The sequence below is a fragment of the Lonchura striata genome, chromosome 2 (genome assembly GCF_050655825.1).
Source record: "Lonchura striata isolate lonStrDom1 chromosome 2, ASM5065582v1, whole genome shotgun sequence".
Classification (NCBI taxonomy): Eukaryota; Metazoa; Chordata; class Aves; order Passeriformes; family Estrildidae; genus Lonchura; species Lonchura striata.
Genome location: NC_140704.1, coordinates 113,993,856 through 114,021,172, shown reverse-complemented (window position 1 = coordinate 114,021,172; position 27,317 = coordinate 113,993,856). Strand labels below are relative to the sequence as shown.

Here is a 27,317-nt window from a genome sequence, read left to right as displayed (position 1 = left end):
TTGACATATGTGAGGAATTTCTTCTTGGGATATCTATCCTGATATGCAGTGCTGCTGTGTCTTCCACCTCATCTGTATCTGAAGAGCAATTGAGTGTCACCTCCTGCACAATGTCACTGATGTTTGTGAAGTATTTCTTAGCAAACACCACTGCAGTCTTGGACTCCACTGCCTTCCAGATAATTCTCAAGTATAAATCTTCCATTTGGTTTTGACTTAGCTTTGCATGTTACATATCTGTACCTGAGAAATTTCCTCCCACGTTACCAAGTGTCTCCTACTGACCATACATCAAATGCTTGGGAAGGAGGCTGGTGGGAGTGCTGTCTTCAGCCAGGCTGTTTGCACTTGTTTGTGCTCTTGGTGCAGGAAAGCATGGGCATCCTGAGCTTTGGGAAATGTGTGTGAGGGGCAGGGACTTAGGAGAGGTGGTTTCTGCCCATCCAGCTACTCTGTTTTTATCTTCTATTTCACATATTTCTCTGGCACCTATCACCTTGGCATGTTTCTCAGATGACCATGGCTTTTTTTATCTTCTCCTCTTTTTAATAGTGTTTTTGCCTTATTTTTAAATTGGTCTTCAATAAAGTTAAGAATTTTTGCACAGGGTTTTATAAACATGTGTTATTAAATTTTAAATCTGTTTTGAAAGTGCCTCTATCCTACTCCCTCCTAGTAAAGTGACCTTTTTAAATGGAGGGAAGTGGGTTTAGATGACAGTCATGATAAATGCGGTCATGTTCACTCAATAAAATAAGGCCCAGTGCATTTGAGGATAAATCAGTGAAATGTACAGCCCCACCTGTCTGTCTCCATCATTCATTTCCACTGTCACTTTCACAGTGGCTGATGGATCACAGTTGCTGTAAAATTAGACAGCCTTTAATCTCATTTCATCCTGATTAGCTTCTCCTTACCCTTTCCCTCTAACTCACTGACTGACACGCTAAAAACTCATGCAGGGCTGTGTTTGAGCGTGGCATACAAACTTCTCTTCAGATACCCTTTTTGTGGGGCAGGCAGGTGTTCCAATGAGTTGAGATTAAAAAATGAGAAGATAGGATTTTCACAGCAGACAAAGACTCATATAAAATTAATGAAAGCAGCAGTCTGGCTAGACTTTGTGATGGGCCAAATTCTTCCAGTTACACCCTGGCAAGCCTAGTGAGTTTGAGAAGATTGCTTCTACCAGATACCGAATTTAGTGTGCTCATTGCTATGTGATTTTGACTGTTGTCTATGAAAAGTTAGGTCCTATCTGGGTGTATATTCACAAGAATCATGGTTTTTAGTGCAAGTTTTCTGTGTTCTCAAGGAATATTTTATAATAGAAAAAAAAATTGTTCATTCACATAGTTTTGTTTTCTGTGTATAACTCCCAGTTGTGACGGGTCAAGGAGCAAGACTGAGGTGATTGATTTCTCATGTAGAGTCCCTTCCCTCTTGGATGTCCACAGTGTTGCTCCATCCTCCCCGTTTTGTCCAACTCCCTTCAGTCCCATGGCTAGATTCATGAGACTAAGAACAGTTTTCCCCAAAGCTCTGAGAGAAACAAAAGGTCACAGTAAAGGTCTGCAGTGTTTTATTGCAGTCACCTTTCTTTCTGAAGGCCAAACACTACCCTCCTTTCTAAGGCAAGCTTCCTTTTAGCTTTCCCGTGAATTATGGACAGTAGTTTGGGTCGTTTGGGCCCAATCCTGTATCAATGGGAATGTTGCCATCAATTTCAGTAGGAGCCAGGATTAAGCCATTTGTTTTCAAGGTTTAATTATCATAATAATTACAGGAGTTTTACTGCATACCTTATATGCATGGTAACAGCAGAAAAGCTTAAAGCAGAATTTCTTTGTCTACTGACCCTGTTTGTGTCAATATGGTGGATAAATAAACACAAATTTTTGCAAAAGTGAAAACACAATGTGAAAAATATGCATGTATGCTGCCTGCAGACAGTTTTTTCTGTAAATGCTCAAGTTCTCCAGACTGACCAGTATAAGAGGTTGAATGTGCAACCATCAGCTTGGAACTTATTGGAAGCCGTAACAGAGCACTGTATTACTTAAAACTTGAAGCCCTTACAGACTGATCCTGGGCAGTCTCTTCTTGAGAGGAAGGGTCTCAGAAAGCATCTAAGGAAGACAGCAAATTTCTCAAGAGACTACAAGCTTCCACAAAATCAAGAAAAATTCTGTGGTTTTGAGAGAGAAGGTTTTAAAATAGGAAAATATCTAAGACTAAAGAGTGAGACAATGATGATATGGTGTCTCAAAAATAGCAAAAAACAGACTTCATCCTTTCATCCTACTGTAGGAATCTCTAGGTAGCATAAAATCTTTTGCAGTGTCTAGTATAAGATTAGTTCCCAGTTAATATAAATTGGATCAGTAACAAATAACCTTAATTAATGAACTCTCACTGTACCTGGCTGCCTAATTTAAGAACTGCTTCATTTACATGACTTGTAAGAGCACAGACTATGAAAAAGATATTCGACCTTTACTAGAAACTAAAAACATACCTTATTTATTCATCATTGCCTAGGCAAAAACTTCAGTAAGAAGCTAAAATGAGCCCACTTGATCTTTAAGAAAATGTATCCTAAACAGCAAAGCTGTGCGTATTTCTTCTTATTATTATTTGCATATGCTATACTGCACAACTGCATTCTGAGAAAAATAAAAGATAATAAAACAAATGAAATGAGAGATATATCACCCAAAATAATCCAAGTGTGAGATAGGCTGCCTCTTTTTTTTTTTTTTTTTTTTTTTTTTGGCATTGGCAAAAGAGCACAAAGTAAGAGCTGGCCCTGAGTCATATTGATTTCCCACTGCACTGGTTTCCTAAGTGCTCTGTTGATCCGTGTCAAGCAATAAGTTCCCTGCCTGTACATGCACATCACCTCCCCATTTGTCCTCACCTAGATTTAAGGTGCCCATATGATGAGCTGAACAAGGACATCATTTTTCCTACTGGTGTCACTGGGCCAAAACTACTTTATGTGGTATAGTAACTAATGCTGTATAAGTTTACATTTTCTATATGATATCATTAAAGTGGGCATGGCACACTGCAATAATATGTGTGTATTATCTACATATAATCCTTGGTTTTGCATTTTATCATTTGCAGTGGAAAAAGTAAATATTAAGAAATAGATGTTTACATCTGTAGCTGGTCCATAGTAATCATGATACCTTCCCCCCTAAAAAAGGGATATTGCAAACCTAATGCCACAGTTTTGATCTTTGTTAACAAAGGGCTTCCTGATTAGATGAATAGAAGATGTGTGAATGTGCTGCTAATGACATTGTACAGGAAATTAAGCGTATACATTTGGAAAAGGCATTAAATCAGCAGGACCTTAATTTAAAAACTTAAAACTCTATGGAAATGCAGCTTGTTCATTGCTGTGTAATAGAAAGCTACTGAACATACTGACTCTTCTTCTGGAAACATTACCAGAAGAACAAAGCATAGCTGAGGATTTTTTTAATGTTTTCTAGCATACTAAGATTCCTAGCATCTGCTTATTTTCAGGGAAATATCATGCAACTTCACCCCTTTCTACAAGTTCTTTTTAGATTAGCATGTACAGTATTTGGGCAGATGAGGGGACACTGAGGGAACAGAATTCCTGATTTTTTCCTTAATTATTTGCAAAATTAAATTTAACAAGTTTACTTTGTAAACTGCATAAGTGGCTTTGTCTGCTGCTAAGTCAGTGTTCGTACATGCCTGGGGTGACTCATATTATTTCCTACAGATGGTAAAGAGGAAATATTTGATAAAATCAGTGTCCTGAGCTGACAAGGAATTCTTGCTTTGTTTGCAGTTATGCCATACAACAGTGCCCATCACTGTGTCGTGGAAGTGGAAAACTTCTTGTTCGTGCTGGGAGGAGAAGACCAGTGGAACCCTAATGGTATGTGCAGAATACTAAAAGCAAAGGGAGCATCTGCCTTCCTGTGCTTTCCTGTCTGTCAGGTCAGCTGATATATTAATTAGCAAGGGATTTTGAGGACCTTCAGCCTAATTGTTGAACCTAGTAAAAACTACTCTTTGGTATTGATGTAATAAATATTTGGTACTTTAGCACTTAGCATCTCTGTCATTCATCAGCTCCCACATCCCTTGAGAAATGCCACAGGCAGCAGAACAGACTCTTTCAAGTGCATGCACCAGGCAGCAGCTGTTAAGAATTTTAACCTTCATTTCCAAGCTCCTTCCAGTCATAATATAATAATGCAATTGCAGTAGATGAATGCTTCTTTTCTATTGTCAAACAAGATACTTGCAGCTCAAGTTGTTAATGTGTTAATTATCTATACTTTCAGATTTTTAAACTGATCCTTTTTTTCAGTTTTGTGCAAGAGCTTCTCATATAGATATCTGCTTCTACCTTCTTTCATTTGATTACTTCATAAATTTACTGCAAAGAGAAATTAAACAATTTAACAGGCTTCTGAGCAAAGCAAAAGAAGAATACCATGCCTTGCAAAATTCACAGAATTGTCAAGACATTGTTAAAAAGCTTGCACATGAAGAAAGAGTTGTAGTTGTAGCAGTCTGTGTAACAGAGATAATTATGACTGAGAAACCATAAAACAGCTTGCAGGTACACATTTTTACTTTAAAACACCAGAGGATCCAGCTGAAATTACATATACTGCATATATTTTATTGTGAATGCCCCATTTCAGCATCTGCACCAAACCAAATTATAGAAAATTGTTACATCTGTTCACTCCCTAAAACCTGAGACAAACAATCCAGGCCACCCTATAAGCATGTTTCTGGTGTAGTTAAGAATATCACTATATGTCTTAGTAGAAGGGCCCCTTAGTTCTATTGTTGAATATTGTTGAGTGTCTTTTATTTGGAGCAGGAGACAGTGCAGTATCACTAATGACAATTTCTTTTAGGATCGTTGGCCACATCCATCCAGTGAGGGCTCCTGTTTTGGTGGTAGGCATATGGACAGCCAGACCTTGTTCCAGACAGTTTATAATTAAATGGCCATGTCACATGAAGGGTAAAAGAAAAAAAGTATAATTACCCATGTTTCAAAGATGTGGAAACTGACTTGCAAGGTGATGGAGAGATGGTAGAAGGGGTACATATTTTGCATCCAAGATAGGAGTCAAACACAGTTGTTTGTGAGATGAATAGTACCTAAGGCCTGAGATTGCCCAGATCTGGGTCAGCCTCTGGGCTGAAGATGTTGCTGAAGACATTTACCAATTTCCCTGGCCTGTGAATACCAGTGCTGGGACTTTTTCCGTAGAGAAGATAGCAATAAAAAAATATATGAGCATTGTTATATATTGATCACTTTATCAAATGGATGTTACTTGTCACTGAAAGTCGACTTGAAATCATAAACTACATCCTGTGTTGGGCATATTCTTTCTTGAAACCACTTTGCTCTAAATGTGCAGCTACATGGGGGCATCTCACACATGGCCACTTGAATTTATGTAAAGGTCCTTGACTGCTATCCTCAGAGCATAGGAAGGACTTCATATGGACCTACCTGGAACCATCTTGCCAAGGCTTTACAAAACTTCTGCTTCAAAAGAGGATGTTACAGGTGTTTTTCCCAATGTAAAGAATTATCTTAGAGGTGGTAGCCATAGTAAGATGTTGCTTTAGCCATCAGACTGTCTGGTTCTTGAGAAACTATGTGGAGTGCTCATGCTTCCTTCATGCTCCACTGACTTCCTGACAACCCAGAAAGTATGGGAGACATTTTTTCTCACTTTTTTACATCCTCCAGTAGCTATCCCTTTCCAGTCACAAGGGGTTCTTGCATGAGTAAACACTGATGAAAGCAGGGTGCACAACATAGGCATGGATTTAAGACCAACCTTCATAACCTTCAGAGCCCATCACCTTCTAGCATGGCTGCAGAGCAGAGAACAGTATCTGCCTCTTTTTGTGCCATCATCCTGGTTTGCTAATTCTGATTTTTGTTCACTTGTCCCAAATTCTGTGTTCTAACAGAACAGATGCATCCTAATATGTGCAATCTCCTAGCTGATGAGCAAAGCAAAATATAGGTAGAGTTGTCTTTCAGACTGAACTCCTGATTCAAACTGCAGTCAAACCAGTTACACCAGGCAGATTAAGTAGGTCACCAAGTCATTTTCCTGCATCATGTAATATAATCCCATTTTGTAAATTTTCAAAGCTACATTTGAAAAGCAGTTGGATTTCCAGTTCCCACTACTCCTCTTAGAAAACTGTTAGAGAATCCAATTGCTCTAAATTACTAGGAATCTTATTCTGATAGCAAATAAAAAGTATTCTTTGACTGTCTAAATCACCTTGTTGTCATGCCAAAGCTGGCCTTTATTTTAACAGTTTTTCCCCTTTTGGAGATTTCTTCCTCTAAAGTATTACAGACCTTACCTCCTATCCCCTTTCAGCTTTTGTATTTCTAGGTGCAACAGGCCAAATTCTTTGTTTCCTGCTAAAAGATAAACTTTCTGTTCTCCCTGTTGCCACAATAGCTCTTCTCTGTGACTTTTCTAGTTTGATTTCCTCTCCCTTCCTATGAAGGACCCAGATTTGTAGCTGCACTCCCAGTCTAGGCTTATTATACCCTTCTTCTACCCTGCACTTTACAGTCTTCTACATATGTGGTGTTTGTATTGAGTATGTGTATGACATGTGTTAGGCAGCCAAATTATAGATTTGAATGACTACAATCTATAACTAATGAGCACTGAAGTTCCAGTAACTCTGAAAGATGTAGTGAATACAGCAGTATTATAACCTAGAAAAAAAAAAAATAGAAGTTTAAACTTTGGATCAATATTTATATTATTTTGAATTCCTTCTTTTTGAAATGCAAATAGATTAGTAAATATCTTAGACAGTAAAACCTAGAATATCTTCAAGCTTGCTATGACTGTTTTGCTGTTTATTGAATCTATAGCTCTCAATGCCTCTTTTTCTAAATTGTCTGTGTAGACTAAAGGAATCCAAATAAGGACCAAAAGCAAAGGCTCACTTCACTAAGCCCAGTGGCAGAATGGCCAGTTGCCCTTAGAGTATGGGAATGTCACCCTGTGTCTTGAGATGGTGCTGAGATGGTCATGTCATTGAGTGGCACTCAGCATGGTCCTTGTTAGGCACCATGCTGGACTTGAAGGGAAATGCTGCATTATTCATCAGTCTTCTACTTTACCTTCCTCATACAGAACATGCTTATAACATGGCGAGGAAATCAGTTTACTTCCAAAGCGGTCAGTGTGGTTTCTTTCTCTGTTTACTTGTAGAACATGAACTTAAATTATTACAAATATAAATTCTAGCTGTATTGTTATTCTTCTCTACTGTCTTGATGGTCTGTTTACACATGCTGAAGTGTGGAATGAAGCAGGCAAAGCAAGCCAATCCTGCAGAGACTTGTCTGATGCAAAAATATTCACCTTGTAGAATGCCCAGTGACCATTTATAGAACTGTGACATATGCAGTTAGGTTATTCTGCTGGCCTGTGAAGCCTCTAATTCAATTTTTTAGTCACACATACATAAACAAAGGTTTCTGTTTTCAAAATGCTCATCTATTGAAGTCTCAGGTGTTACAGGAAATTGCCATGCATTCTATTGCTTCAGTTTTCTTGCTTTGGTGTCAATCTGCATGTAAAATAAGGTGAAATCTTAATATTGTGAAGACATGAACACAGTTCTTGGGCTTGACAGCAGGGAGAAGCTAGTTAGCTGGTGTATGTTGCTCATGCTTCATATTTTAGCTAACAGAGTTGGAATAAAACTCTTAGGAGTGTATTCCCCCTTCGATGCACATCTGTAATTCTTTCTAACTTACACTGAAAGTACATGGTAGAATACACTATCTAGTGCAAACACTGCATACCCCATGCTGATGGCTTATGCAGCTCCTGGTTATTTGCACAATGGGTTTTTGCCATGTTCCACACAGAGAGAATGTAAGGAGAAAGAAAAGAATGTGTTCTCCCTTCAATTTTTCTACATGACAAAATTCTAGTCATAAAAATACCATGGGGATGCCCTCTTTGGGCAGTAATTTTGTTTAGTGCTGTGATTTATTGTGGCTGTGAAAATACCACAGCTTGTATAAGTAAATTTAAATACACATTTTCAAGATCTTATTACAAAGACCAACAATAATCGCTATCTGCTTTTACTGCTAGCGATTGCTAATTCAAGCCTTGCAGTGCCCCATTTGTTGAATTATTACTGTACACACAGTGCAATCATACATTGTTGTAAAAGGGGGAACCCTTCATAAAAGGTGTCAACTTGTGAAGTATATGTAATATATATTACAATCATGGTGTTAAATACATGAAACAAACAGCTGAGTGTCAAAATAATCTATCTTTACAGGGAAACACAGTACAAACTTTGTTAGCCGATACGATCCCAGGTTTAACAGCTGGATACAACTTCCACCCATGCAAGAGAGGTAAAAACCTGCTATGTGTTTTTCAATTTCTGTTTTCTCATCTAGGAGCTGCTGAGGTTTGTCTTAGTTCTGGGAGTAAGAAGGCCTATAGAAGCATTGAAAACACAGATAAAACTGCAGCATGCAGTTGTGTCCCATTTGCTTCTTAATTTTTAAAACTTTCCAAATTTGGAACTCCAGATGCCAAGTCCTGCAGTGCTAACTCATGCAAAATAGCCATGGACTTTATGCAATTACTGGTTGCCTCAGTATGGTCTGAAGGATTTTCCTGAAGTCTCCGTAGTGTCCTGTCATGTTCCCTGACTGAAGTGTCGTGATGAGTTTGCAGTAAACAAGCAGTAATTATAGTCAGATATCTTAGAGGGAACTGAAACCTTCACATGTTGACTCCATCCTGTTTCACCACACCAGCTATGAAAAGCTCTCCTGAACATGTCTCCACTTGTCAGAGGACTCTTAATCCTAGGTGGTCTTTGAGTGAAGTTGCTGTCAGTAAATGCATATTAGAGTAGCTCATGTTTTAATCTTGCTGTGTACCAAAGAGCAAAGGTGGATGTGGACTTGAGCAATGACTCATAAAGATGATGTAAACATAACTGTGGATCCCAAATCCTGCCCTCACAGGAAAAAAAATCCCATAAACCTGAACAGAATTGTGCATGTTTCATAAGAAGAATCTCAAAGGCAGAAGATCCAAAGTTACAATGTTATTTGAAGAAAATATTCAGCATCCTTCCTTCAGTTAAACACTCATCTTCTCATGGTTCCCATGTACAAAAGATCTCACAATGTCTCCCTCAAATGCTTTCTTTATTCCATGCCAGTATTACAGTTCTTTTTTTGTTGGCTGTCTACACTATTCAGGTGTCTGGCAGTGATAAATATATTTAATTCAGTGCAGTGTTGTGATTCAAGGTGTGTCCTATGAGATGCTTGGAAATATGGCTGTTTTTTTCAAATTTTCAGGAGTAGAATGTCAGTCTGCAGAATTTTTGAAGGACCTTTGTTCAAGATTCAGTTTGATTGACCTAAGTCCCTTCTTTGGCAGCACCTTGCCTTCTCCCTTTTTCTCACCAACACTGTGGGATACCCTTCACAGCTGTGATTGTTTACTTTAAAACAGAGGAACACTTTCCCCCCTGGTTCAGCTTCCTAGAGTGAGTCACCACCAGTTTAGGTGTTGGCCTGGGGGAGACAGGAGGTGAGCATCAGCGTGGTCATCCTTACTGAACTGGGAGGCCAACTGATGTTTGTATGGAGCCTGGAGCTCTTCCATGGAGCCTGGAGCTCTTCCATGGAGCCTAATCTGAATTCTAATAAGGCCCTCTGGGTATCTCCAAGCCAGATTCCTGAGGGGTGTTGGCAGCTGGCTGAGCAGTTGGATTTATTTGGCTGACAAACTACAGAAAGCAGAAGGAGGCAGCTGAGGGCTGGAGAAAGGAAGCAGTAGGAATTTTCCCACCTCCACATTGGCCAGTTATGTTTCCCTGGAAAACCGTGCGTCAGATGACTGGCTTTGTGCTTTGGTGGAAGCTGTTGCCTTCAGCCAAGAGGCCAAAGCTCAGCTGTGCCCTGCGCCCCTGCCCATAATAAACTGTAATGTATGGACACCACAGCTCCTTTCAGAGGGACTGAAATACAATGGTCCACTCATACACAGTTCCTTCTGCAAGGGGCTTTGCTATGACAATGTTAATTGTCACCTCTTTTGCTCATGGGCTTGCTCATATTTTTTCTTTAAAGGGTCCTAAGCATTAGGGATATTTTTGGAAAAAAGAGATTTTACACTCACTTTCTAAAATGTTTTTGATGGTTTGTTTGCTCAGTCCTAATGACTTCCTCAGAGTTATTGCAGCTTTCAGAGGTATGGACTGGCCTAGTTTATAGAAGATCACGCAAATAAGAGAGAGCATTTACTCAGTTTTCTTTCCAAACTCCTTTAGTGAGATAAAGTTCCCATTAAAGCCAACAGGCTATTTTCCTCATGCTAGAAGTACAGGGTCATGCCCTATCTCTGCTAGCATAATGCAGGCACCATTGACAAGACAGACTGTTAAATGGGTTTTTCTGAGTCATTATGGTCCATCAAGTCAAAACCTATTTAGGAATTTTAGTCTGAGAATAATTGGCTGGATAGACTATAATAGCTTCTTTGAAATGACTGCCAGGTAAATGTGGGACTCATTCACAGGCAGTATATTCTCAAATCAAAAATCTGTATTAAATATTTGATAAGTAAATTTTTATCTCACATGCCAAAATCCATATCTGATTGATTTTACTATGTGAGCTATAAAGAAAAGTCTAATGCCATTATAGATTCAATGTCACCAGTGTATTTTCTTTAAAGCTAAGTTTGGTTTCTTTTCCCTTGAAGAACATCTCAAATATAAATGCTTTTGAAAAATATGTACTATTTTCAGGAGTTTGTTGTTTAGAGAACCAGCAAGTGACTCATAAGCTTTGGAAATACACATCTGCCTGATGATGTCATAACAACAGGAAGGTTTTTGGAGAGCAATTAAGTTAGACTATGATAGCTACTGAAGGAGCAGTCTTTGTAGCAATTGTATCTGAACTTGAGGTGTGAGCCTCAGCTGGACACCTCAGTCAGAACTATTGCTCCTTGCCAGCTCTTTTCAAGAGCTTTTCAAGGTGTGTGGAGCAAAACAGCATTTAAAACAACTTCCTTTTTCTTATATTCTGAATTAAAAATGTTTGTTTGAAGACCAGCAAAAAGTATGGCATTATACCAGGTTCTGAAGAAGCACAAGTGGAAGTGGAAAGTGAGCAGGTCTATGTACTCTCTGAGGCTGAGTGAACTAAGAAAAGGCACAGAAAAAGAGATTTTAAAAATTCACACTTTATTTTTCTCTTTGACTTTAATAATAGTAATGTCAACCCCTATTAAGATTATTTATTTTTTAAAAGCCAAAGCATACACTCTATAACTGACTCTGAAATTAGGTCCAGATATGTCCAGTAACAGCACTGGTAAATTTAAATCTCAGACTGGTAGCTCTGTTTGGTGTTTCAGGACATGAATTCACTAAGTGTGAAAATCATGAGGAAAATCTTCCCTTTTATATGTGTATATTTGGAAGAAGAAGTTGGTTGGGTTGATGGTTGGGTGAAGGGGTGTGAAGGAGAAGCATTTAGGAGACCAGTGAACATTGAGTACTTTCAAGTCCCGAAGAAAATCACAAAATAATTGTCTTATTGTCCGTACTCAGATCCTGAGGTACATTCTAGTTACCTGATTAGAATGGATAGTGTCTTCTCAGTATTGAGGGGAACGTTGTCATGCCAAGATTGCTGTATTATAGTTTAATCTGAATCATATTTTACAGCAGTTTAAAAGCCATCACTTGACAGCATGCCTTTGCATGCTGTAACAGCATGCCTTTACACACTGTATCATTGAAAACTTAAAAAACCCAAAAAGCTTAAAATATTTGTGACAGAAGCTACTGAGTGAATGTTCACATCCAAGCAGAAGAGTGAAGTATGCTGATGTTTTCATTTTTGCTCCTTATAGTGACACTGTGTGGATGAAACCAGGAGTACACATACAGAATATCATCAGTGAAACCCTAGTTAAGAGAATAATGCATGCAACTTGTGTCTACCTCTGTTTATTAAACCTGAACCAAAAGGAAAAAAAAAAAAAGGGCAAAACCTGCTGAGAGCAGTTTGCTAATGGGTTCACCAGAGGAGGTGCACAAGGACAGACGAGTGGATGTGAAAACACTGACAACAGGCACACTCTGGTTATGTGCCTTGTGGCTGCTGGACAGAGGAGGGTTGAAAAATGTGTACCTACTGATGCAGGCTCTCTCATATCTAGTAGGAGGTGACCTCTGCAGCATTTCCTACTTTTGGGGCAACTGCAGGCTGTGTTGCCTCAGGCCCATCACATGTTCTCAGAATGCTTATACACACTTGATTGCCTGTAACACCTATAGCCTCTGTCAAATTAGAGTGAAGTCAGTCAACAGGGTTTTTTTTAAGAGACAACAGTAGGCAGACATGGGTACATGTACAGTGTAATCAAATTAGCTTCATTTCCATAGAATATCAGGCTAAAAACATAGATGCACAATTTGCTGCCCAACCATGTGGAGCAAAATATGCCATCAGCTTCTATCTGCCCACTGACAGATAAATTAAATGGTCTTTTTTAATTCATCAGTTGATCTGGAGACATTTGCCAGTATTCCTGTCCTCCTATTTCCACTTTTTTTTTTCATAAGTCTTCCCTGTAGTGGAACTCCTCAGTCACATTCAGAAAGGGGTTCTGTCCCACACCATCCAAGTTTCCCATGTGCAGGCAGGGTGAAAGCAAAGAAGTGAACAGGAGGTGTTCCGTGACCCTGGCTGGTGAGAAGCCCTGTCAGGTGTGCACCAAATCCAAAAGTAAGGTCAGAAACTGGCAGTGATGCATCAAATCTGTTCCGTGGATGCCCAGCAAGTGCTGCTGTTTCCATGGCTGTATTCCTTGGTAGCTGCCTGGCTTCTCTTCCAGCTTATAAATTGTCAGCCAGTCTCAGGCACTTTTAACTAAGAGGGAAATTTCTCCAAAATGTTAAAGGATGCTGCAAATTTTGCGAAAATAGGTAGCTGTGCAAAAGAGCAAGATCTTATTCCTGCCTTCACTGAAGGAAATGCTCCTGAACATGCCTGGCTAGATGTCAGGTTAGGGACAGGGCACACCAGGCTTTGTTAGCTCACCTGGCCATGGGATGGCTCTCGGGAAGGCGGAGAAGGAGTTGGACTTGCCCAAGCTGTTCACTGAGGATGCTGTGCTCTGTGTGTACCACTGCTCATCCATGTGCTCTGCAGTCATCTGCAGGTTCAAGTCCTTGATGGTGCAGCTGACCATCAAGGCCCCAAGATTTAGTGCATGATTCAGGAGTGAAATATACAGCTACTCCCAGATTCGAAGTAAGGCATCTGGGGAGGAACCAGAGTGCATTGAATCAGCCACAGAGCAGGGTTTGGCAAGCTACAGCCACACTCCAGAGTGCCTGCTTTGCACGAGCTGTCAGACCTAACTTTGCTGTGCCTGGCCTGCCTGCTCATTTCTGGGCTCCCATGTCATTCTGGTTTCACTCAGGAGATTTTATGTTGGGCACTGATGACTCTTGTCATTCAATATTTTGTTCAGCTCTTCCTAGCCCAGCTGTGCTCTTTTGCAATTTTCTTTCTCATGTTATTGCAGCTTGAAATTAAAGATCTCTACTCTAGTAATCCTTCCTGTTGCTGAATGATCCAAGGAGCTCTCCCTGGAGTGGATCACACCAACCAAGGTCTCTCAAATTCATCTGCTGCTCAATTTTTACTTCAGCAACAAACACTCAGCATTGATTTTGGAGGCACAATGAAGACAAACTAATATTTGCCCAGCAGTCCTGGCTAGAAAACTTAATTGTTTTCCTACACACTTGAGTTGCATGTAAAAGCAGACAGGTGGCTAAAACTTTTCTCAGGGTTAGTCAGATGGAGACAGACCTCATTTGAGTTAAAGGGTGGAAATGTAGTGTTGTGGCTAGCATAAGGAAAGTTGTTCTATTTGCAGTACTGCAGAAGGAAGAAAAAATGATAATTGAAGAAAAATTTTGATGATGTGGTTCTCTTAGTAAATTGGGAACAATGACCCTTGAAGGACCATAAAGAAAGTGAATGTCAAGATAATTTATTATTGTTACATTATCTACCTCATTTTTCACTTTGTCTTACTGAGTTGTTATATCCCTTACAAGGTAATGCCCCATACATTAATGAGCACCTTTTTATCGTTCACGAGTGTGAAAAAGAAACAAACAGATTGGAAAAGGGGTATTTTCTGTCAGTTTTATGTGTGCCTAATTGTTTTGACACAAAAAATGAAGTATTTTTTGATGTTGAGTATTGTGCATTTGATTAGCAAAGCAGCCACAGTCTCTAGGATAGCTGTAAGCATGTGAAGCTTCCTGGAAGCTACTTCTCCCTGATGTAGCATTTGAAGGAGCAAATCTCTTAGTTCAGGAAGTCAGCTGGAGAGGGGAAAGAAACGTTTGACGTGGCTAATTGGTTTTTTGTTGGCTTGTTTGTTCTGCCCTGCCCTGTCCTCCAGGAGAGCCAGTTTCTACGCCTGCCGCCTTGACAAGAACTTGTATGTTATTGGTGGAAGAAACGAAACTGGCTACTTGTCCAGCGTTGAGTGCTACAACCTGGAGACAAACGAGTGGCGTTACGTGTCTTCGCTACCACAACCCCTGGCAGCCCATGCAGGAGCCGTTCACAATGGCAAGATATATATTTCAGGCCAGTGTCTTGAATAATTCCTGCTGTATGACAAGAAAACCAACCCAAAACCACCATAAAAAATAAATAAACTGCAGAACCCCAAAACCAGAGAGCTAAATTCCTGCTGCAGTGCAATGTCTTTATTTATATGAATGAACTGATGTGTATTTACTTTGCAGGAGGTGTTCACAATGGAGAATATGTTCCCTGGCTGTATTGCTATGACCCTGTGATGGACGTCTGGGCCCGGAAACAGGACATGAACACAAAACGAGCAATCCACACTCTGGCTGTAATGAATGATCGACTGTATGCAATTGGAGGAAACCATTTGAAAGGTCACATTTTTAATAGTGAAAAAGTATCTCAGTGTCCCACATCTCTGATAAAGAATATTTTTGTTAAACAGTCACTGTTAAATACATTGAAAGCCATGCAATACAATTTAACAGGACACTTGAGCCAGCAATTTTACAAACATTTTATGCAAATTATTTTAAAATTATAACAGTACATTAAATATATGAGTAATGAATGCTTTAGATAATAAAAATGGGAGCTTCCATTACTCAAAAGCATGGACAATTTGTCATTACCAAGAATTCAATGAAACAAACAGATTATTCTTTGACCCTAAAGCACCAGCAATATTTTCCTCTGTAAATCATTTTCCAAAATGTGCAGTTAAAGAAAGCTTTATTCAGAGCAACACACAAAAACAAGCTCCTGATTTAATGAAGAGAAAAAAAGAAGCAAACTTCCACCCATTAAATAGTAGAACTAAGCTCTTTAAATCCCTTTTTAGTATTAAATGCAGCTTGTTTATTATAATTCTTTTTAGAGGTCTCTTGTTTTCATCATTTGAAAAGGTCTCATATTAAAATAACTATTGCTTAGGCATCTGGTACTTTTATCTTAATACCTGTATGTCATTGCTGTTAAAGATGCTTCTTAATCCAGCCACTTAGACAAAAAGCACACCTCTTGCTCATTTCTCCCATGATGATATTTGATCATTTATATGCACTTTTTTCTTCTTTCTCCTTTAATGTTTAAAACTAAAAAGAATAAAATACTTCTAACAACAAAAGATAAAATCACACTATAGAAGAAAAAGTTAAAAAATGTGTTAACTGCCAGTAAGACCAGGTCATGTCTGACTCCAGTCCCCATGTCCTCATGACACGGTAAAGCCACATGCTGCTTTTGGAGACCTGAGTGTCTGTGGAGCATGCAAGGGACAAAGTCCCAAATGTGAATTTTCCCTGATAAATAGCACTGGTGCATAAACCCCTGCAGGCAGGTTCAGTGCTGCTGTGCCTCCACACCCCACACCAGCTGGGATGGATGTTTATGGACTGGACCTTACAAGGTGAAGAGAGCAAAAGCTGCTTGCACGTGAACAACTGCCAGGTTTCAGTGCTTTGGCTTTTCCTCCTACAAAAGTAAAACCTGTCACAGCTCTCCTCAAGCTAAAGCACATGCTTTGATTTGCAGGGGCTTGAATTGCTTCTATTCTGCCACCTTCTTTTTTATTTTTTCCACACAGTTTCACCTACTTCTAATAAGCATTTTTGCCTCTACAACTCTTGTCCTGTGTGCCTTTGTTATGCTTGAAGCGTTGTGAGGGTTATTTAACATCCAAGCTTCTGGAAAGGTGTGGCTGTCTGGTAAAAGGACTTTTTGGAAAAAAATGGTTTCTGCTATACAGAGAAACAAAAAGAAGAACTGCAGGTATAGGGAGGAGGGAGGGGACTGAAGTGTGGATGAAATGTTACAAATTCTCCACCAGCAGGGAATAGCAGGGCTCCATGGCAAAGCCCTCCTTTGTGAAGCTGAACTGTATAGTAGTGTAAGCTGTGCATTTACCACATCACAGCTGGTCATGTGCATACTGCAGTTTGTTACAGAGCTTTTGACAGGTTCTGGGTACACAGCAGTGGCCTTTTTATGACACCTTGAAAACATTAAAGTAGCAAATAATTATATCATCATTAATTATTTCATATTATTTCATACTCATTCCAGACATAAATAATATTCAAGCAAGCAGCTCCCTTGTGAAATGCCAATATCACCAAATACCCTTTTTACAGAAAATCTTACTTCTCTTTGCTGTCGTATCTTGAAGAGAAAACAGAAGGGTTAAGAAAAGCACTTCAGCATATTAGGAAAGCCATACTTTAACTGCAGTGCTCTGATAAAGAAGGTAGTTTGAAATAGGGAATTGCCTAAATATTAGAGCAGGAACCAGAACTCCTGTGTTCAATGTCTGTGTTCGGCTCACTTAATCGATACTAACTGATACAGCTTGAGAATCTTGAGCTGAGACCCCTCTGCCCTTTGGTGATCGAACAGCAGCAGTCGCTTGGAGCATTTTTTGGCCTACAAGGGAAAGATGGGGCCACCATTTTTGTGGTTACATTTTTTTGTTGCCTTAAAGACTTTACCCCAGCTGTGTGCTTTAGAATATACCTTAAATCAGCTGGAAAATTGAAACTGGTCCTGCACATCATGACCATCATGCTAAGCATTTCGTCCCACTAGAAACAAGTGGCTTCAGTTGTCTAAGCTCTCCCTGGACTTGTTAGACATTGATTTCTGAGCAAAATTCAATCTGTTAAATTTTGAATAAATTGTATCTGATGAATTTTCAGAAAGACTGCCAGGACAATCTTTTCCTACATGTTCAAACTTGTATTACCACTGATAGACAAGGAAAAATTTTGAGTCTGCTTGTGTCCCTAATAAGTTATTACTGAGTGTTTCCTGATGTGGTCAGGTTTTATATAGACTTGTGATTTGTAGAAGATTGTAGAACTAATGGTAAAAACCTTCAACAGATTTATTTGAACTGAAATAATAAAGCATTGATGTTACAGAATTTGGCTTAAATGTATATGAAAATATTTTCTAAAAACTATTTAAGGATTATAATTGTAATAATATAATTGTAACTATAATTTAATAAATGTAACAGTAAAATAAGTAATAAACCAGAATGTCATAACACATATTCTCTTTTCTTAATGCCCTCATCCAGGTTTCTCCCATCTCGACGTAATGCTTGTGGAATGCTACGATCCAAAAGGTGACCAGTGGAATATCCTCCAGACTCCTATTCTGGAGGGTCGCAGTGGCCCTGGCTGTGCAGTCCTTGATGACAGTATTTACCTTGTAGGAGGCTACAGCTGGAGTATGGTGTGTACCTGCTTTCTACAATCACCTTTCTATTCCTTCTGTGTTCTTGTGGTCAGTCCATAGAGCATGCAGATGGGATGGAGAGGGGAGGCGAATTAGCTCTACTGGGGCAGGTTCAGATTGGTTTTTAGCTTATAGAGAACATGGAGTGTTTTTTTACCTTTGTGCTTCTCTATTTAGATAAGTTATTATTACACTCTATTCACCTATATGGAGTAATTTAAAAACCAGAAGGAATTTTGAAAAAGTGATTGATGGGATTATATGCTTACAGCTCTGTTTATGAGGTGCTTGTAAAGGAGACTGATTTTCAGAGGCTGGGTGCTCACAAAACCAAAACCTCTTGTAGAGCTTCTAAGTTAGAGTGACCCTGAGTCACTTTCAAACATTGTTAGAGCTGATGTGTGACTTGGATTTTACCAAAGCCACATGTAATACGACATTTTGTTCTCTGACCAGGGAGCCTACAAATCTTCAACTATATGCTACAGTCCTGAGAAAGGGACTTGGACAGAACTGGAAGGTGACGTTGCGGAGCCCCTAGCAGGACCTGCGTGTTCGACTGTGGTATTGCCGGCCTGTGTTCCGTACAACAAGTGATGGGCCAGGAGCACTGACATGAACACTGAGTGCATTTGGGAAAATAATGACGGGTGACGTAAATATTTTATTAGAACAGAATTCCTGTTAAAACAAAGCTACCATAATTGACCCCTCATTCCATGTTTATGCTTTTGGAGCAAACTAAAAGATAAGAGAAACCAAGCATTGTCCCATCTCAGATAGGTGCCGGTGTCTTATGAAGCAAGAAGCTAAAATACACCGAACATTACATGCTGACAGACTGCCATTTCAGACTGATTTAAACTTTTCCTGCTGCAGAGATACTCCTCACATCAAATTTAACTTAAAAAAAAATGATGGCTAACTGTTCAAATAGAGCCTGAAGAGACAAGATCAGTATTGTGCATTGTATCTACCTGCATGTAATCTGTGTTGAAGTCATGAGGATGTTGTTTTCATGAATGTTTCAGAATTCAGATAGTGAAAAGCTCACACTGCATTGCAGAATTGTCTCCTCCTCTGTAATCCTAACCTACAACTACTTCATATGCTCTGCAAGCAACACAGCATCAGAAGATTATAAAAGGTAAAGAAACATTCAGTTTTTGCACAGCTTGGCAACTAATACACTCTGCCTTCAAAGTCCCCATGTGCAAGTGCAGCAGAAAGCAGACTACAATGAAAGCTATGCTTTACAGAGCACTTCTTGCAATAGCAGCTTAGGGATTAGGATCAAATTCTTCTAATCACACTTTTGTAAAGTCAGAACCATTTCACTGAAATCACATGGAATGACTGGTTCTACATTAGTATAACAGAATTTGGATCCTACAGCTTAAAATCTGGCTTTGTAAAGTAAGTTATTTCTATGACCACTTAACAAAGCACAGAAGCCCTACTTCCTTTTCACTAACCTGTTAGATATCAGCATCTGTGCAAGTTCTTTCCAAAGACAAGAAAACTGCATTTAATCATAAATTTATTGCTTTGGACTCTGAAATGCTTATGCACATTTTTAGAGAGACACTAGTAAGTAGTTAAAGTAGTCCTGTGTAGTTGATCTTAAGGTCCACTCTGAGAGAGTTTTACTGTTGATCCAAAGTAATACAAGGCTAGACTTTCCACTGCCTTATAGCCTGTGTAATTATTTACACATTGCAAAGTGAGTTCAGAATGCTCCCACAGGGGATCAGTAGCATTTAGGACTTGCTTCATGAAGTCATAGCTGCTTGCACAAATCAGACTGTCTATGTGTTAAGCTTATGTCTTTCTGTCCTGGCTTTGCAAAAGCGGTGACAAAATCTGAGCCTGATTCTTCACCACCTTGCAGCTAACAGACAAAATCATCTGCACCTCATTAAAGTGTGTGCATAATTCTCCCACTGTGGTTTACTAGTGCTGCATCCATTACTCTCAGGACCATCCTCTTTACTACTGTAAACTGACATTGCGCCATCGAAGCCAATGGATATACTTTATGTCAGCTAAATATCTGGCCTTTAATTTGCCTAGTTGTAGCTGGCTGCACCAGATAAAAGGCAAAGGACACTCTGCTCCTGCATTTTCAGCCCTGCACATATCTTTCATGACAGGACCTAATGCTAGTGTGCTAAGCAAGGAGCAGGCAGCTACTGGAGGTTGGTTTCAGCTGCAGAGGCAATAAATGGGAAAAAGACTTCATTTGCTTTGCAAAATAGAAAAAGGGTGAATGTACACAGAAATTACACTATATATTGATGCTTGAGAGCAAATATCACGGTTTCTCTCTGACATCAGTCCAATTTTATTGCAACTCCCTTGCTTGCATCAGAATTACACAACTTGTAAAATTGGTGTAATGCAGTAAAGACTGGTACCACACAAATGCAATAATCCAATTGATAAGGTAGCTGCATTCCCATAAAAAATGTTTAAACAAAATAATTATCTGAAGATGCTAATATTTGAATGTGCCCTTGGGGAGTTTTCCAGTGAGCATCACTAAGGAACTCATAAAGGTGGAGTGTATATCCTGAAATCTCAATCCATTTCTCCTATATAGTGCAATCTTAGTTGGTTTTGTATTTATTTATATTGTTCAGATCCAAGGGATCCCTTGTAAAATATATTTGGTGCAATCATGACTTTTTTTTCCTTTCCTGTTGAAAGTATATAAATATAAATATATATAAAAAAGGAAACTGTTAAGATAATAAATGAGGAAACCTTGTATGACATTTAAAAGGTCTGCCACTGAACATTGACTGTCACCTGTCTCTACTAAAATGTACCATTTTTAAAGGATACTTCTTGTCCTTTTAAATGGTTCCTTTTTTTACCAAAATAATTTAAAAATTTATGAGGACTGTATCTCAATCTTTCTATCTGTCAGGAAGGCATGACCAAGGAAACAATACTAACTAAATAAGTCACACAAAGAATGTAAATTTTGTACAGTACTAGACTGTGTAAATGAAGCTTGCTTGTAGGGGGGAAACTTTAAATAAAACTTTATGTACTAATTCAACTGTCTGCCATATTCCTACTTATAAAGTGTATGTATAAATAATATCTACATTAAATTCTTTGGAACTTTTTTTATCATGTAGATGTGTGAACTTCGTTTATTTTCTGGTGTTACATAACAGCCTCATTGTTTTCCAAGTGTCATTACTGAGTGCTTGTCAGTGCAGTGACCGCAGTAAAACGTGGGTCTGTAGTGAGCTGGTCTTCCCCAGAGCACAATGCCTGGCCTGGGAAAGCAGCACCTTTTTCCATCAGGGAAAGCTCCACCACTGTGCCTGGTCTCACTAGAGAAGCCACTACGTGCCTGTGAAATGCCTCCACCTTGTGCTGCTCCCTCTGTTCCTCTGTCCCACAGTAAGTGAAAAGGACCCTGCTTTGTTAAGCCCAGTCTTGCTTAGGGGAATTTAGTGCTTGTTGTGGCAACTTCATACTTCTTCAAAATGTTCCTCCCGTGGCAACTGACCCTTCTAACTATAGGTATTTCAGTTCTTGGAGGGAAAATGCTGGCATGGGCGTGCTGTAGAGGAGTTGGGACAAGAATTATTGCCAGGCTGAGAAGGTAAAAGCAGGAGGTTCTATCAGGAAGCAGAAGCATCATCGATGGCAGTTACTTTTCATGCATTGTTTATTCGTGCCTACAAACCTTTGTCAGGGACCAGAATCTGCCTGTGCAAACCAGGGGGGTGCACTGAGCAAAGTGGCTGTATTTAAAGCTGGTGTAGGCTGTACTGGATAGCACTAAGGTAGCACAATTAATAGAATTGTTTCATTAATGAGTTTATTGCAGCAGAAGAAGGAAAGGAGATTTATGCATTTTTTTTAAGTAATGTGGAAGAAGGATGAAGAGGAAAAACTGGAAGCAATGAGCAGAGATATGATTTGGAAAGGAAGGGAACAAAGAAAATGAAAGGAAATAATCAAAAATGGGACTATGAGAGGAGAAGCTTGGAAGTTTTTGAGGATCAGGAGCACAGAAAAAATCAGGATTAATGAGGAAAGCAAAGATGGTTTTTGAGAAGCACATATCAGAGCAAGGCTGGAAAAAAATTAGAGGAAAGGCAATACAAAGGGCAGAAGAGAAACATAATAAAATTCAATAGAAGACAACATGAGATAAACATGAAACTAACTAAAAAAAGCCCTTAGGTGATGGTATTCAGCTAATCATTTTCAGTGGCCTAGCTAATGTGCAGAAGGATTTAGGTGTTGCAGTGTTAAAGCTTTAATGCACAGACTTCAGCACAACAAAACCTATCAAAGAGATGCCCAGTGACACCTCTCTGCCCGGCCTGGGCTGTGGCAAACACCCAACCACAGCCAGCACCTGTGACAAGGGGAATTGATGCTGGTGGTGGGAAGCACAAGAAGAGCAGACGAGCCACAATTCCTGGTCCCAGTTGCATTGGAGGGAAGACCCCATTCAATTTCTGATTCTCGGATGAGAGTCATCTTTGGGAGATGGACACATGGACTGGTTCCATAGTTCTCTTTCTCTGCTGTCCTTCCTGCCTAACCTTAATCTTCTCCATTTCATCCTCAGCATGACAAACTTGCCTAGGTACTTTTGCAGAGTGGGACCTGGAAAACAACAGACTGGTGACTGAAGGTATTTTCCTGATCTTGAGCTATGGTCCCATCCACTGGACAAGAAGTGTGAGAAGATTGATTTGCTGGTGACTTGCTGGCTGTACCCATGCCTTTAAGAATGACAAAGAGGGCATTTGAAAAATATGCTTTTCAATAATTGCAGTGCTGTCTTTGAAGATACTCTGCATCCACCTCCCAAAAGCTGGCATTGCTTTCCCTCATGTGTTTGTCCCCCTTTCTGCTTTTAATTCAATGATTTCCTCTGCTAGCTGCATCTGTGAGCCAATTTCTGAGAAAAATCCATGCCAAACCTCATTATATATACTGGTTTCTATTGTATTATAGTCACTCATCAATAAAGTACTCTACTTCCCTTGCTTTTAAGGGAGAGGCCATATTTCAATTTAAATAAAGCTTTCTGATACAGACAAAGGAGAAAGAAATTCTGAGCAGTGCTAAAAGGCCCAAGGTAAGTGCCAATGCACACACTCCAGGGCAGTTTTAAGATACACGTTTAATTTCTGTTATTAGTGCAGCAGTGGAAAGGAGTCAGTATTTCAGCCTCTCGGGTCCAGTCCAAGGGAAGCAGTGATGGCAGCACTGGAGGTCAGAATGGCTTGCAAGAAGGGAAAGCACACTAATGAATTCTGGAGGGCTTGTAATGCCATAAAAGATTCAGTTAATCTGCAGCATAGATGTTGATCAGCAAAACTGAACCTAACTCTCTGGACCTTGTCAGATGTATTCTATGCATGTCAGTGTTCCACACCAATTACAGATTTTAGAAGATGCTCTCATGCAAAACTATGCACCCTAATATATAAGCCAGCTCAGATGTAACTAAAATTAAAATCTGACTGTGGCAAATCTCTGTGATCCTGATATATGAAAATCCAAATAAATGATTTGTTCCCAGAAATGAAAAATAACTTCAGCAGGAAATTTCAAAATTACTTATGCAGGATTAATCCAGTTCAATGAATGCATCTTGTGTTGATTAATAAAGCAATCCTGAATTGCAAACTAAAACGAGAGGAGACTTCTGGTGCTGATATATTTGTGTATTTCTGAAGCTGGAGAGAAATGCACACTTGCGAGAGATGTGGTCAACCAGTGTAAACAGAGATTGAATACAAATAGTGATTTTCTAATTGTCTGTCTTCTCCCTGCAGCAGAAAACTACCTTTTTGTCATTGATCTTTTCTTGAAGAACATAGGTACTATGTTACCTGCCACATATTGAATGAGAACAGGGTATCTAACTTGATTGTACAATGACTCCAATTAGTATCCAAATGACATCTGCAGTTTTATATAGCAAAGGAAAAAAAAAAAAACTTGAGGTACTTTCTGCTGATTTTCCTGCCACAGAGTAGAAATTTTGGTCTAGTAGCATTCGCTTTTGTGATCTGCTGCCCCTGAATTTAATTGGGCTTAGAGGTGAACAGATACAGGCAACCTATTCGTAAAGTGAAGACAAGGGAAGGAGATTTAAATGAATGTAACATTTTCCCAAATTTTTCATCAGCATCTACACAGACAAAAAAAAATTGGTTTTTTTATTTAAAGGGGTCTCATCATTAAATCTAAAAACCTCTTCTTCGGTTTGAAGAATTACCTTCAATCATTACAGTGTTTTAAAAAGGAGTAGTTACAAATGGTTGAGGTATTTTGCAAAACATCTTTAAAATCCTTTTGGTTTTATCTTTAAAAAAAATGGTTTCTCATGTCACCCTTAAATATCTTCCAGAAAAATCACACTTGCAGGATCAGATTTGTAAACTTCCTTAATATCTTGGTGTATTGTGTGGTATTCAGTTCCTGATCTTTGAAAAACGATTACTATTTTTGTTTCCATTTGTGCAAAATAATTCATTTTTCAAAAAACTTTGACTGACCAAGACTGTTTTGTATGAATGGAGGCTGAACTTAAAATGTACTTCACTGTGAATAGTGAATACCAAGGCTGATGATCCTTTTCATAAACACTAAGAGAAAAAAAATTGTTGCTTCCTATTTATGTAGGGGTTTTGTAAAATGTATACAAATATACATGTACACGTTTGCACCCAAAAAAATGACAAGTTCATAGGCCATAGCAAGGACTGCTGTGACATTGTTTTTGCTAAAACTGTTAACTCAGTAACAGCACTGAAACTTGGATGTTTTTCTTTAAAAACCACCTCTTTAACTGCGAAGATGCCATTAGTCACAGCAGGGAGCATAACCAGAAGGAGGATGTCTGTAACTATAGCAAGAGAGCACATTAAACTGTAGGTCAAAATCACGACTGACTGATTACCTTCAGGGTGAAAGTAAATCTTCAGACTTGCCGGAGTGAGAGGGAGCAGGAGTGGCTGGGGCTTGCCAAGGTCATCCCCTGCCTCCCCCACAGCGCGGCGGGGCCGGCGATGTCCGGCGCGCTCCCAGCAGACATTTGCTGACTGGCCTAACCTTCGTAGCCATGTGTGACGGGATGGAGTCACCGTCATCATCAGAAAATGCCTCCTAATGTCTGGCTTCAATGTCTCATTAGTTTAAAGAGGTGATTCCTGGAAAAAACCTAAAATAGAAAACAAATATTTTCCAAAAGTGTAAGTCCATAATTAAATAATCTAAAACTTGCACAACAGACAGAATCTTTAAAGCTGCTTTTTCTTCTCCTGCTTTCAGTGGAATAAACAGGAGAACTGTTTATTCCCACTTTGCAACAGGTTTTTTTGCAAACCCAGAGACTACCAGTCTTCACTTTCCTCTAAGCTGGTGACTCATTCTCTCCCTAACTATGGAATTTATATCTATCAGCAGATCTGGTTTTCCCTTTTTAGCTGATCACCTGTCCCACATCTTCACCTGCACAGTGACCAGGTGGTTTCTGTCTAGCTTATAGTAATGCACCCCAGGATTGCAATGGACTGAAGCTTTGCAATGAGGTCTTTCCATCCCTAGGAAACCTTGCCCAGGTCCCAAATGATCAGACTGATATTTTGGCACTAGACAAAACATCCCATTCTTACCAGTGCCTCCACTAAAGATAAGGATGAAAGCTGTCATCTGACTGTGTGAGGTTCGGGTAGGGAATCCAATAAACTTTAGTGAATGGAGTTTACATACAGGTCTGGGATTAATTAACCTGCTGCAAGAAAGTGTGGCACTTAATCACTGGGCATTCAGAACAAAATTGCTGATGTCTTTTAAATGCTTTTGCTTCTTCTACTGGAATAAAATGAAAGATATTGGTGAAGAATTATGTCTGGCATATCATCACCTCTTGTGCATTATTCTCCAAGCACTCAATTTTTCCATGATATATTCTAGTGTTCTCAAGAGCTGCTGAGCACTTCCAGTACCTGAACTGAAAAGATATATTTCTCCAACAATAGTCTATTTTGACTAGCACAAGGGTTTTGTGCTCTGGATCGCCTGCTCTTGTTTTTAGGCAGTTGGTCAGGGCAATTAGTTTCATAGATAGATGTATTTATGCTTCTGAAAAACACCAGCTCTTCTGCTTGTCCTATAAAAAATGTCATTGGACTTACTCCATCTCTGGCCCTGTAGTTCAGAGTTTAATCAGAAAACAATTTATTGCAATCCTTAGTGATACTGGATCTAGTAACTTAAGTCTTTGCATTCAGGGTTGCAATAACACTGGCCATTTCTCTTACAGTGGAGGGAAACAACCACAAAGAGCTGTAGCCTTGGTCTGCAAAGTGAACTGTGTATTAAACTCTATGCCTAGTCCAACCCAAAACATCAATTCATGAAGCCTTGGAGTAGCTCACACCCCCGTCACTACAAACACCACATTTCCATGCCAGCCCATAGGGCAGGCCACAGGCTGTGTGGCTTCACTCCCTCCTCTCTCCTCCAGTCCCTGGAGATAAGTGACAGCTTTCCCAAATGCCCCCTCCCTGCTGTCACTCCTGGCATTCCCCAGGCTGTGCCCAGCCCTGGCCTTCCCCAGGGCCCACTGTCACTCATGGATGGGCAGCAGGGCTGGCATTGGCCATGTGTCAGGGTCTGCCACTGTACCCTGACCATGTCCCTGTTTCAGATGAAGTAATTAAACTACGTTGCTTTGGGGAATTAACTGTGCAAACATTTTAGGAGCCAGCTGCAGAACAGAATTGGCACTATCATATTTTACCAGAGGGCACTTATTGGTAGCTATGGAGAAAACTCAAAAAATAATTTTTAAGACCTGAACAACACTTAACAGATGAGAGAAAGAGTTATCATTCTGTACTTATTGGTTCCAATTAGAGGATGAACTGTCCTCTATTTTCCAAAGCATGTTTAATTTTGAATGGGTTTCTCATGAGCAGTGGGCTACCATAGGCAAATCTCATTTTGGCAAGTACTAATTATGGACAACGCAGTGGCAGACTGTAATCTCTGTCATGAGAGCTATCAACAGGGATGCAGTGGAGGCTTTAACAGTGGGTGGCAGTACTCTGGGTCAAATTAATCACCACCATAATGACAATGAAATCAGTAGAGCTTTGGGATGTTAAGTTTGATAAAAGAAGCCATTCTGTTCTCTGTCTGGCTATTTACATTAAAGCCTGGCCTCAGCTTGAGCTAATCCTTTGTCACAGTGTTCAGGGCTGGATTTTTTTGGCATGGGGGAGAGAGAACAAAGAGCAGTCCTCCTTACACAAGAAATGTTTTCATGTCCAGGTCTGAGTGGCTGAAAATGGATTACCTAAGTGTG

General features: G+C 39.5%; 1 protein-coding gene across 3 annotated transcripts in view; it reads left to right on the top strand.

Annotated features, from left to right (window-relative positions):
- KLHL14 (kelch like family member 14) overlaps nucleotides 1-21,096 on the top strand; it is a 60,659-nt gene extending 39,563 nt beyond the window's left edge. For all 3 annotated transcript variants that reach the window (XM_085572062.1, XM_021525724.4, XM_085572063.1), the window contains exons 4-9: nucleotides 3,836-3,925; nucleotides 8,380-8,458; nucleotides 14,574-14,764; nucleotides 14,926-15,084; nucleotides 17,790-17,947; nucleotides 18,407-21,096. In XM_085572062.1, the coding sequence (XP_085428188.1) occupies nucleotides 3,836-3,925; nucleotides 8,380-8,458; nucleotides 14,574-14,764; nucleotides 14,926-15,084; nucleotides 17,790-17,947; nucleotides 18,407-18,547 (818 nt within the window). In that variant the 3' untranslated portion in view covers nucleotides 18,548-21,096. The remainder of the gene's footprint in view (nucleotides 1-3,835; nucleotides 3,926-8,379; nucleotides 8,459-14,573; nucleotides 14,765-14,925; nucleotides 15,085-17,789; nucleotides 17,948-18,406) is intronic.
- Nucleotides 21,097-27,317: the final 6,221 nt, after the last annotated feature.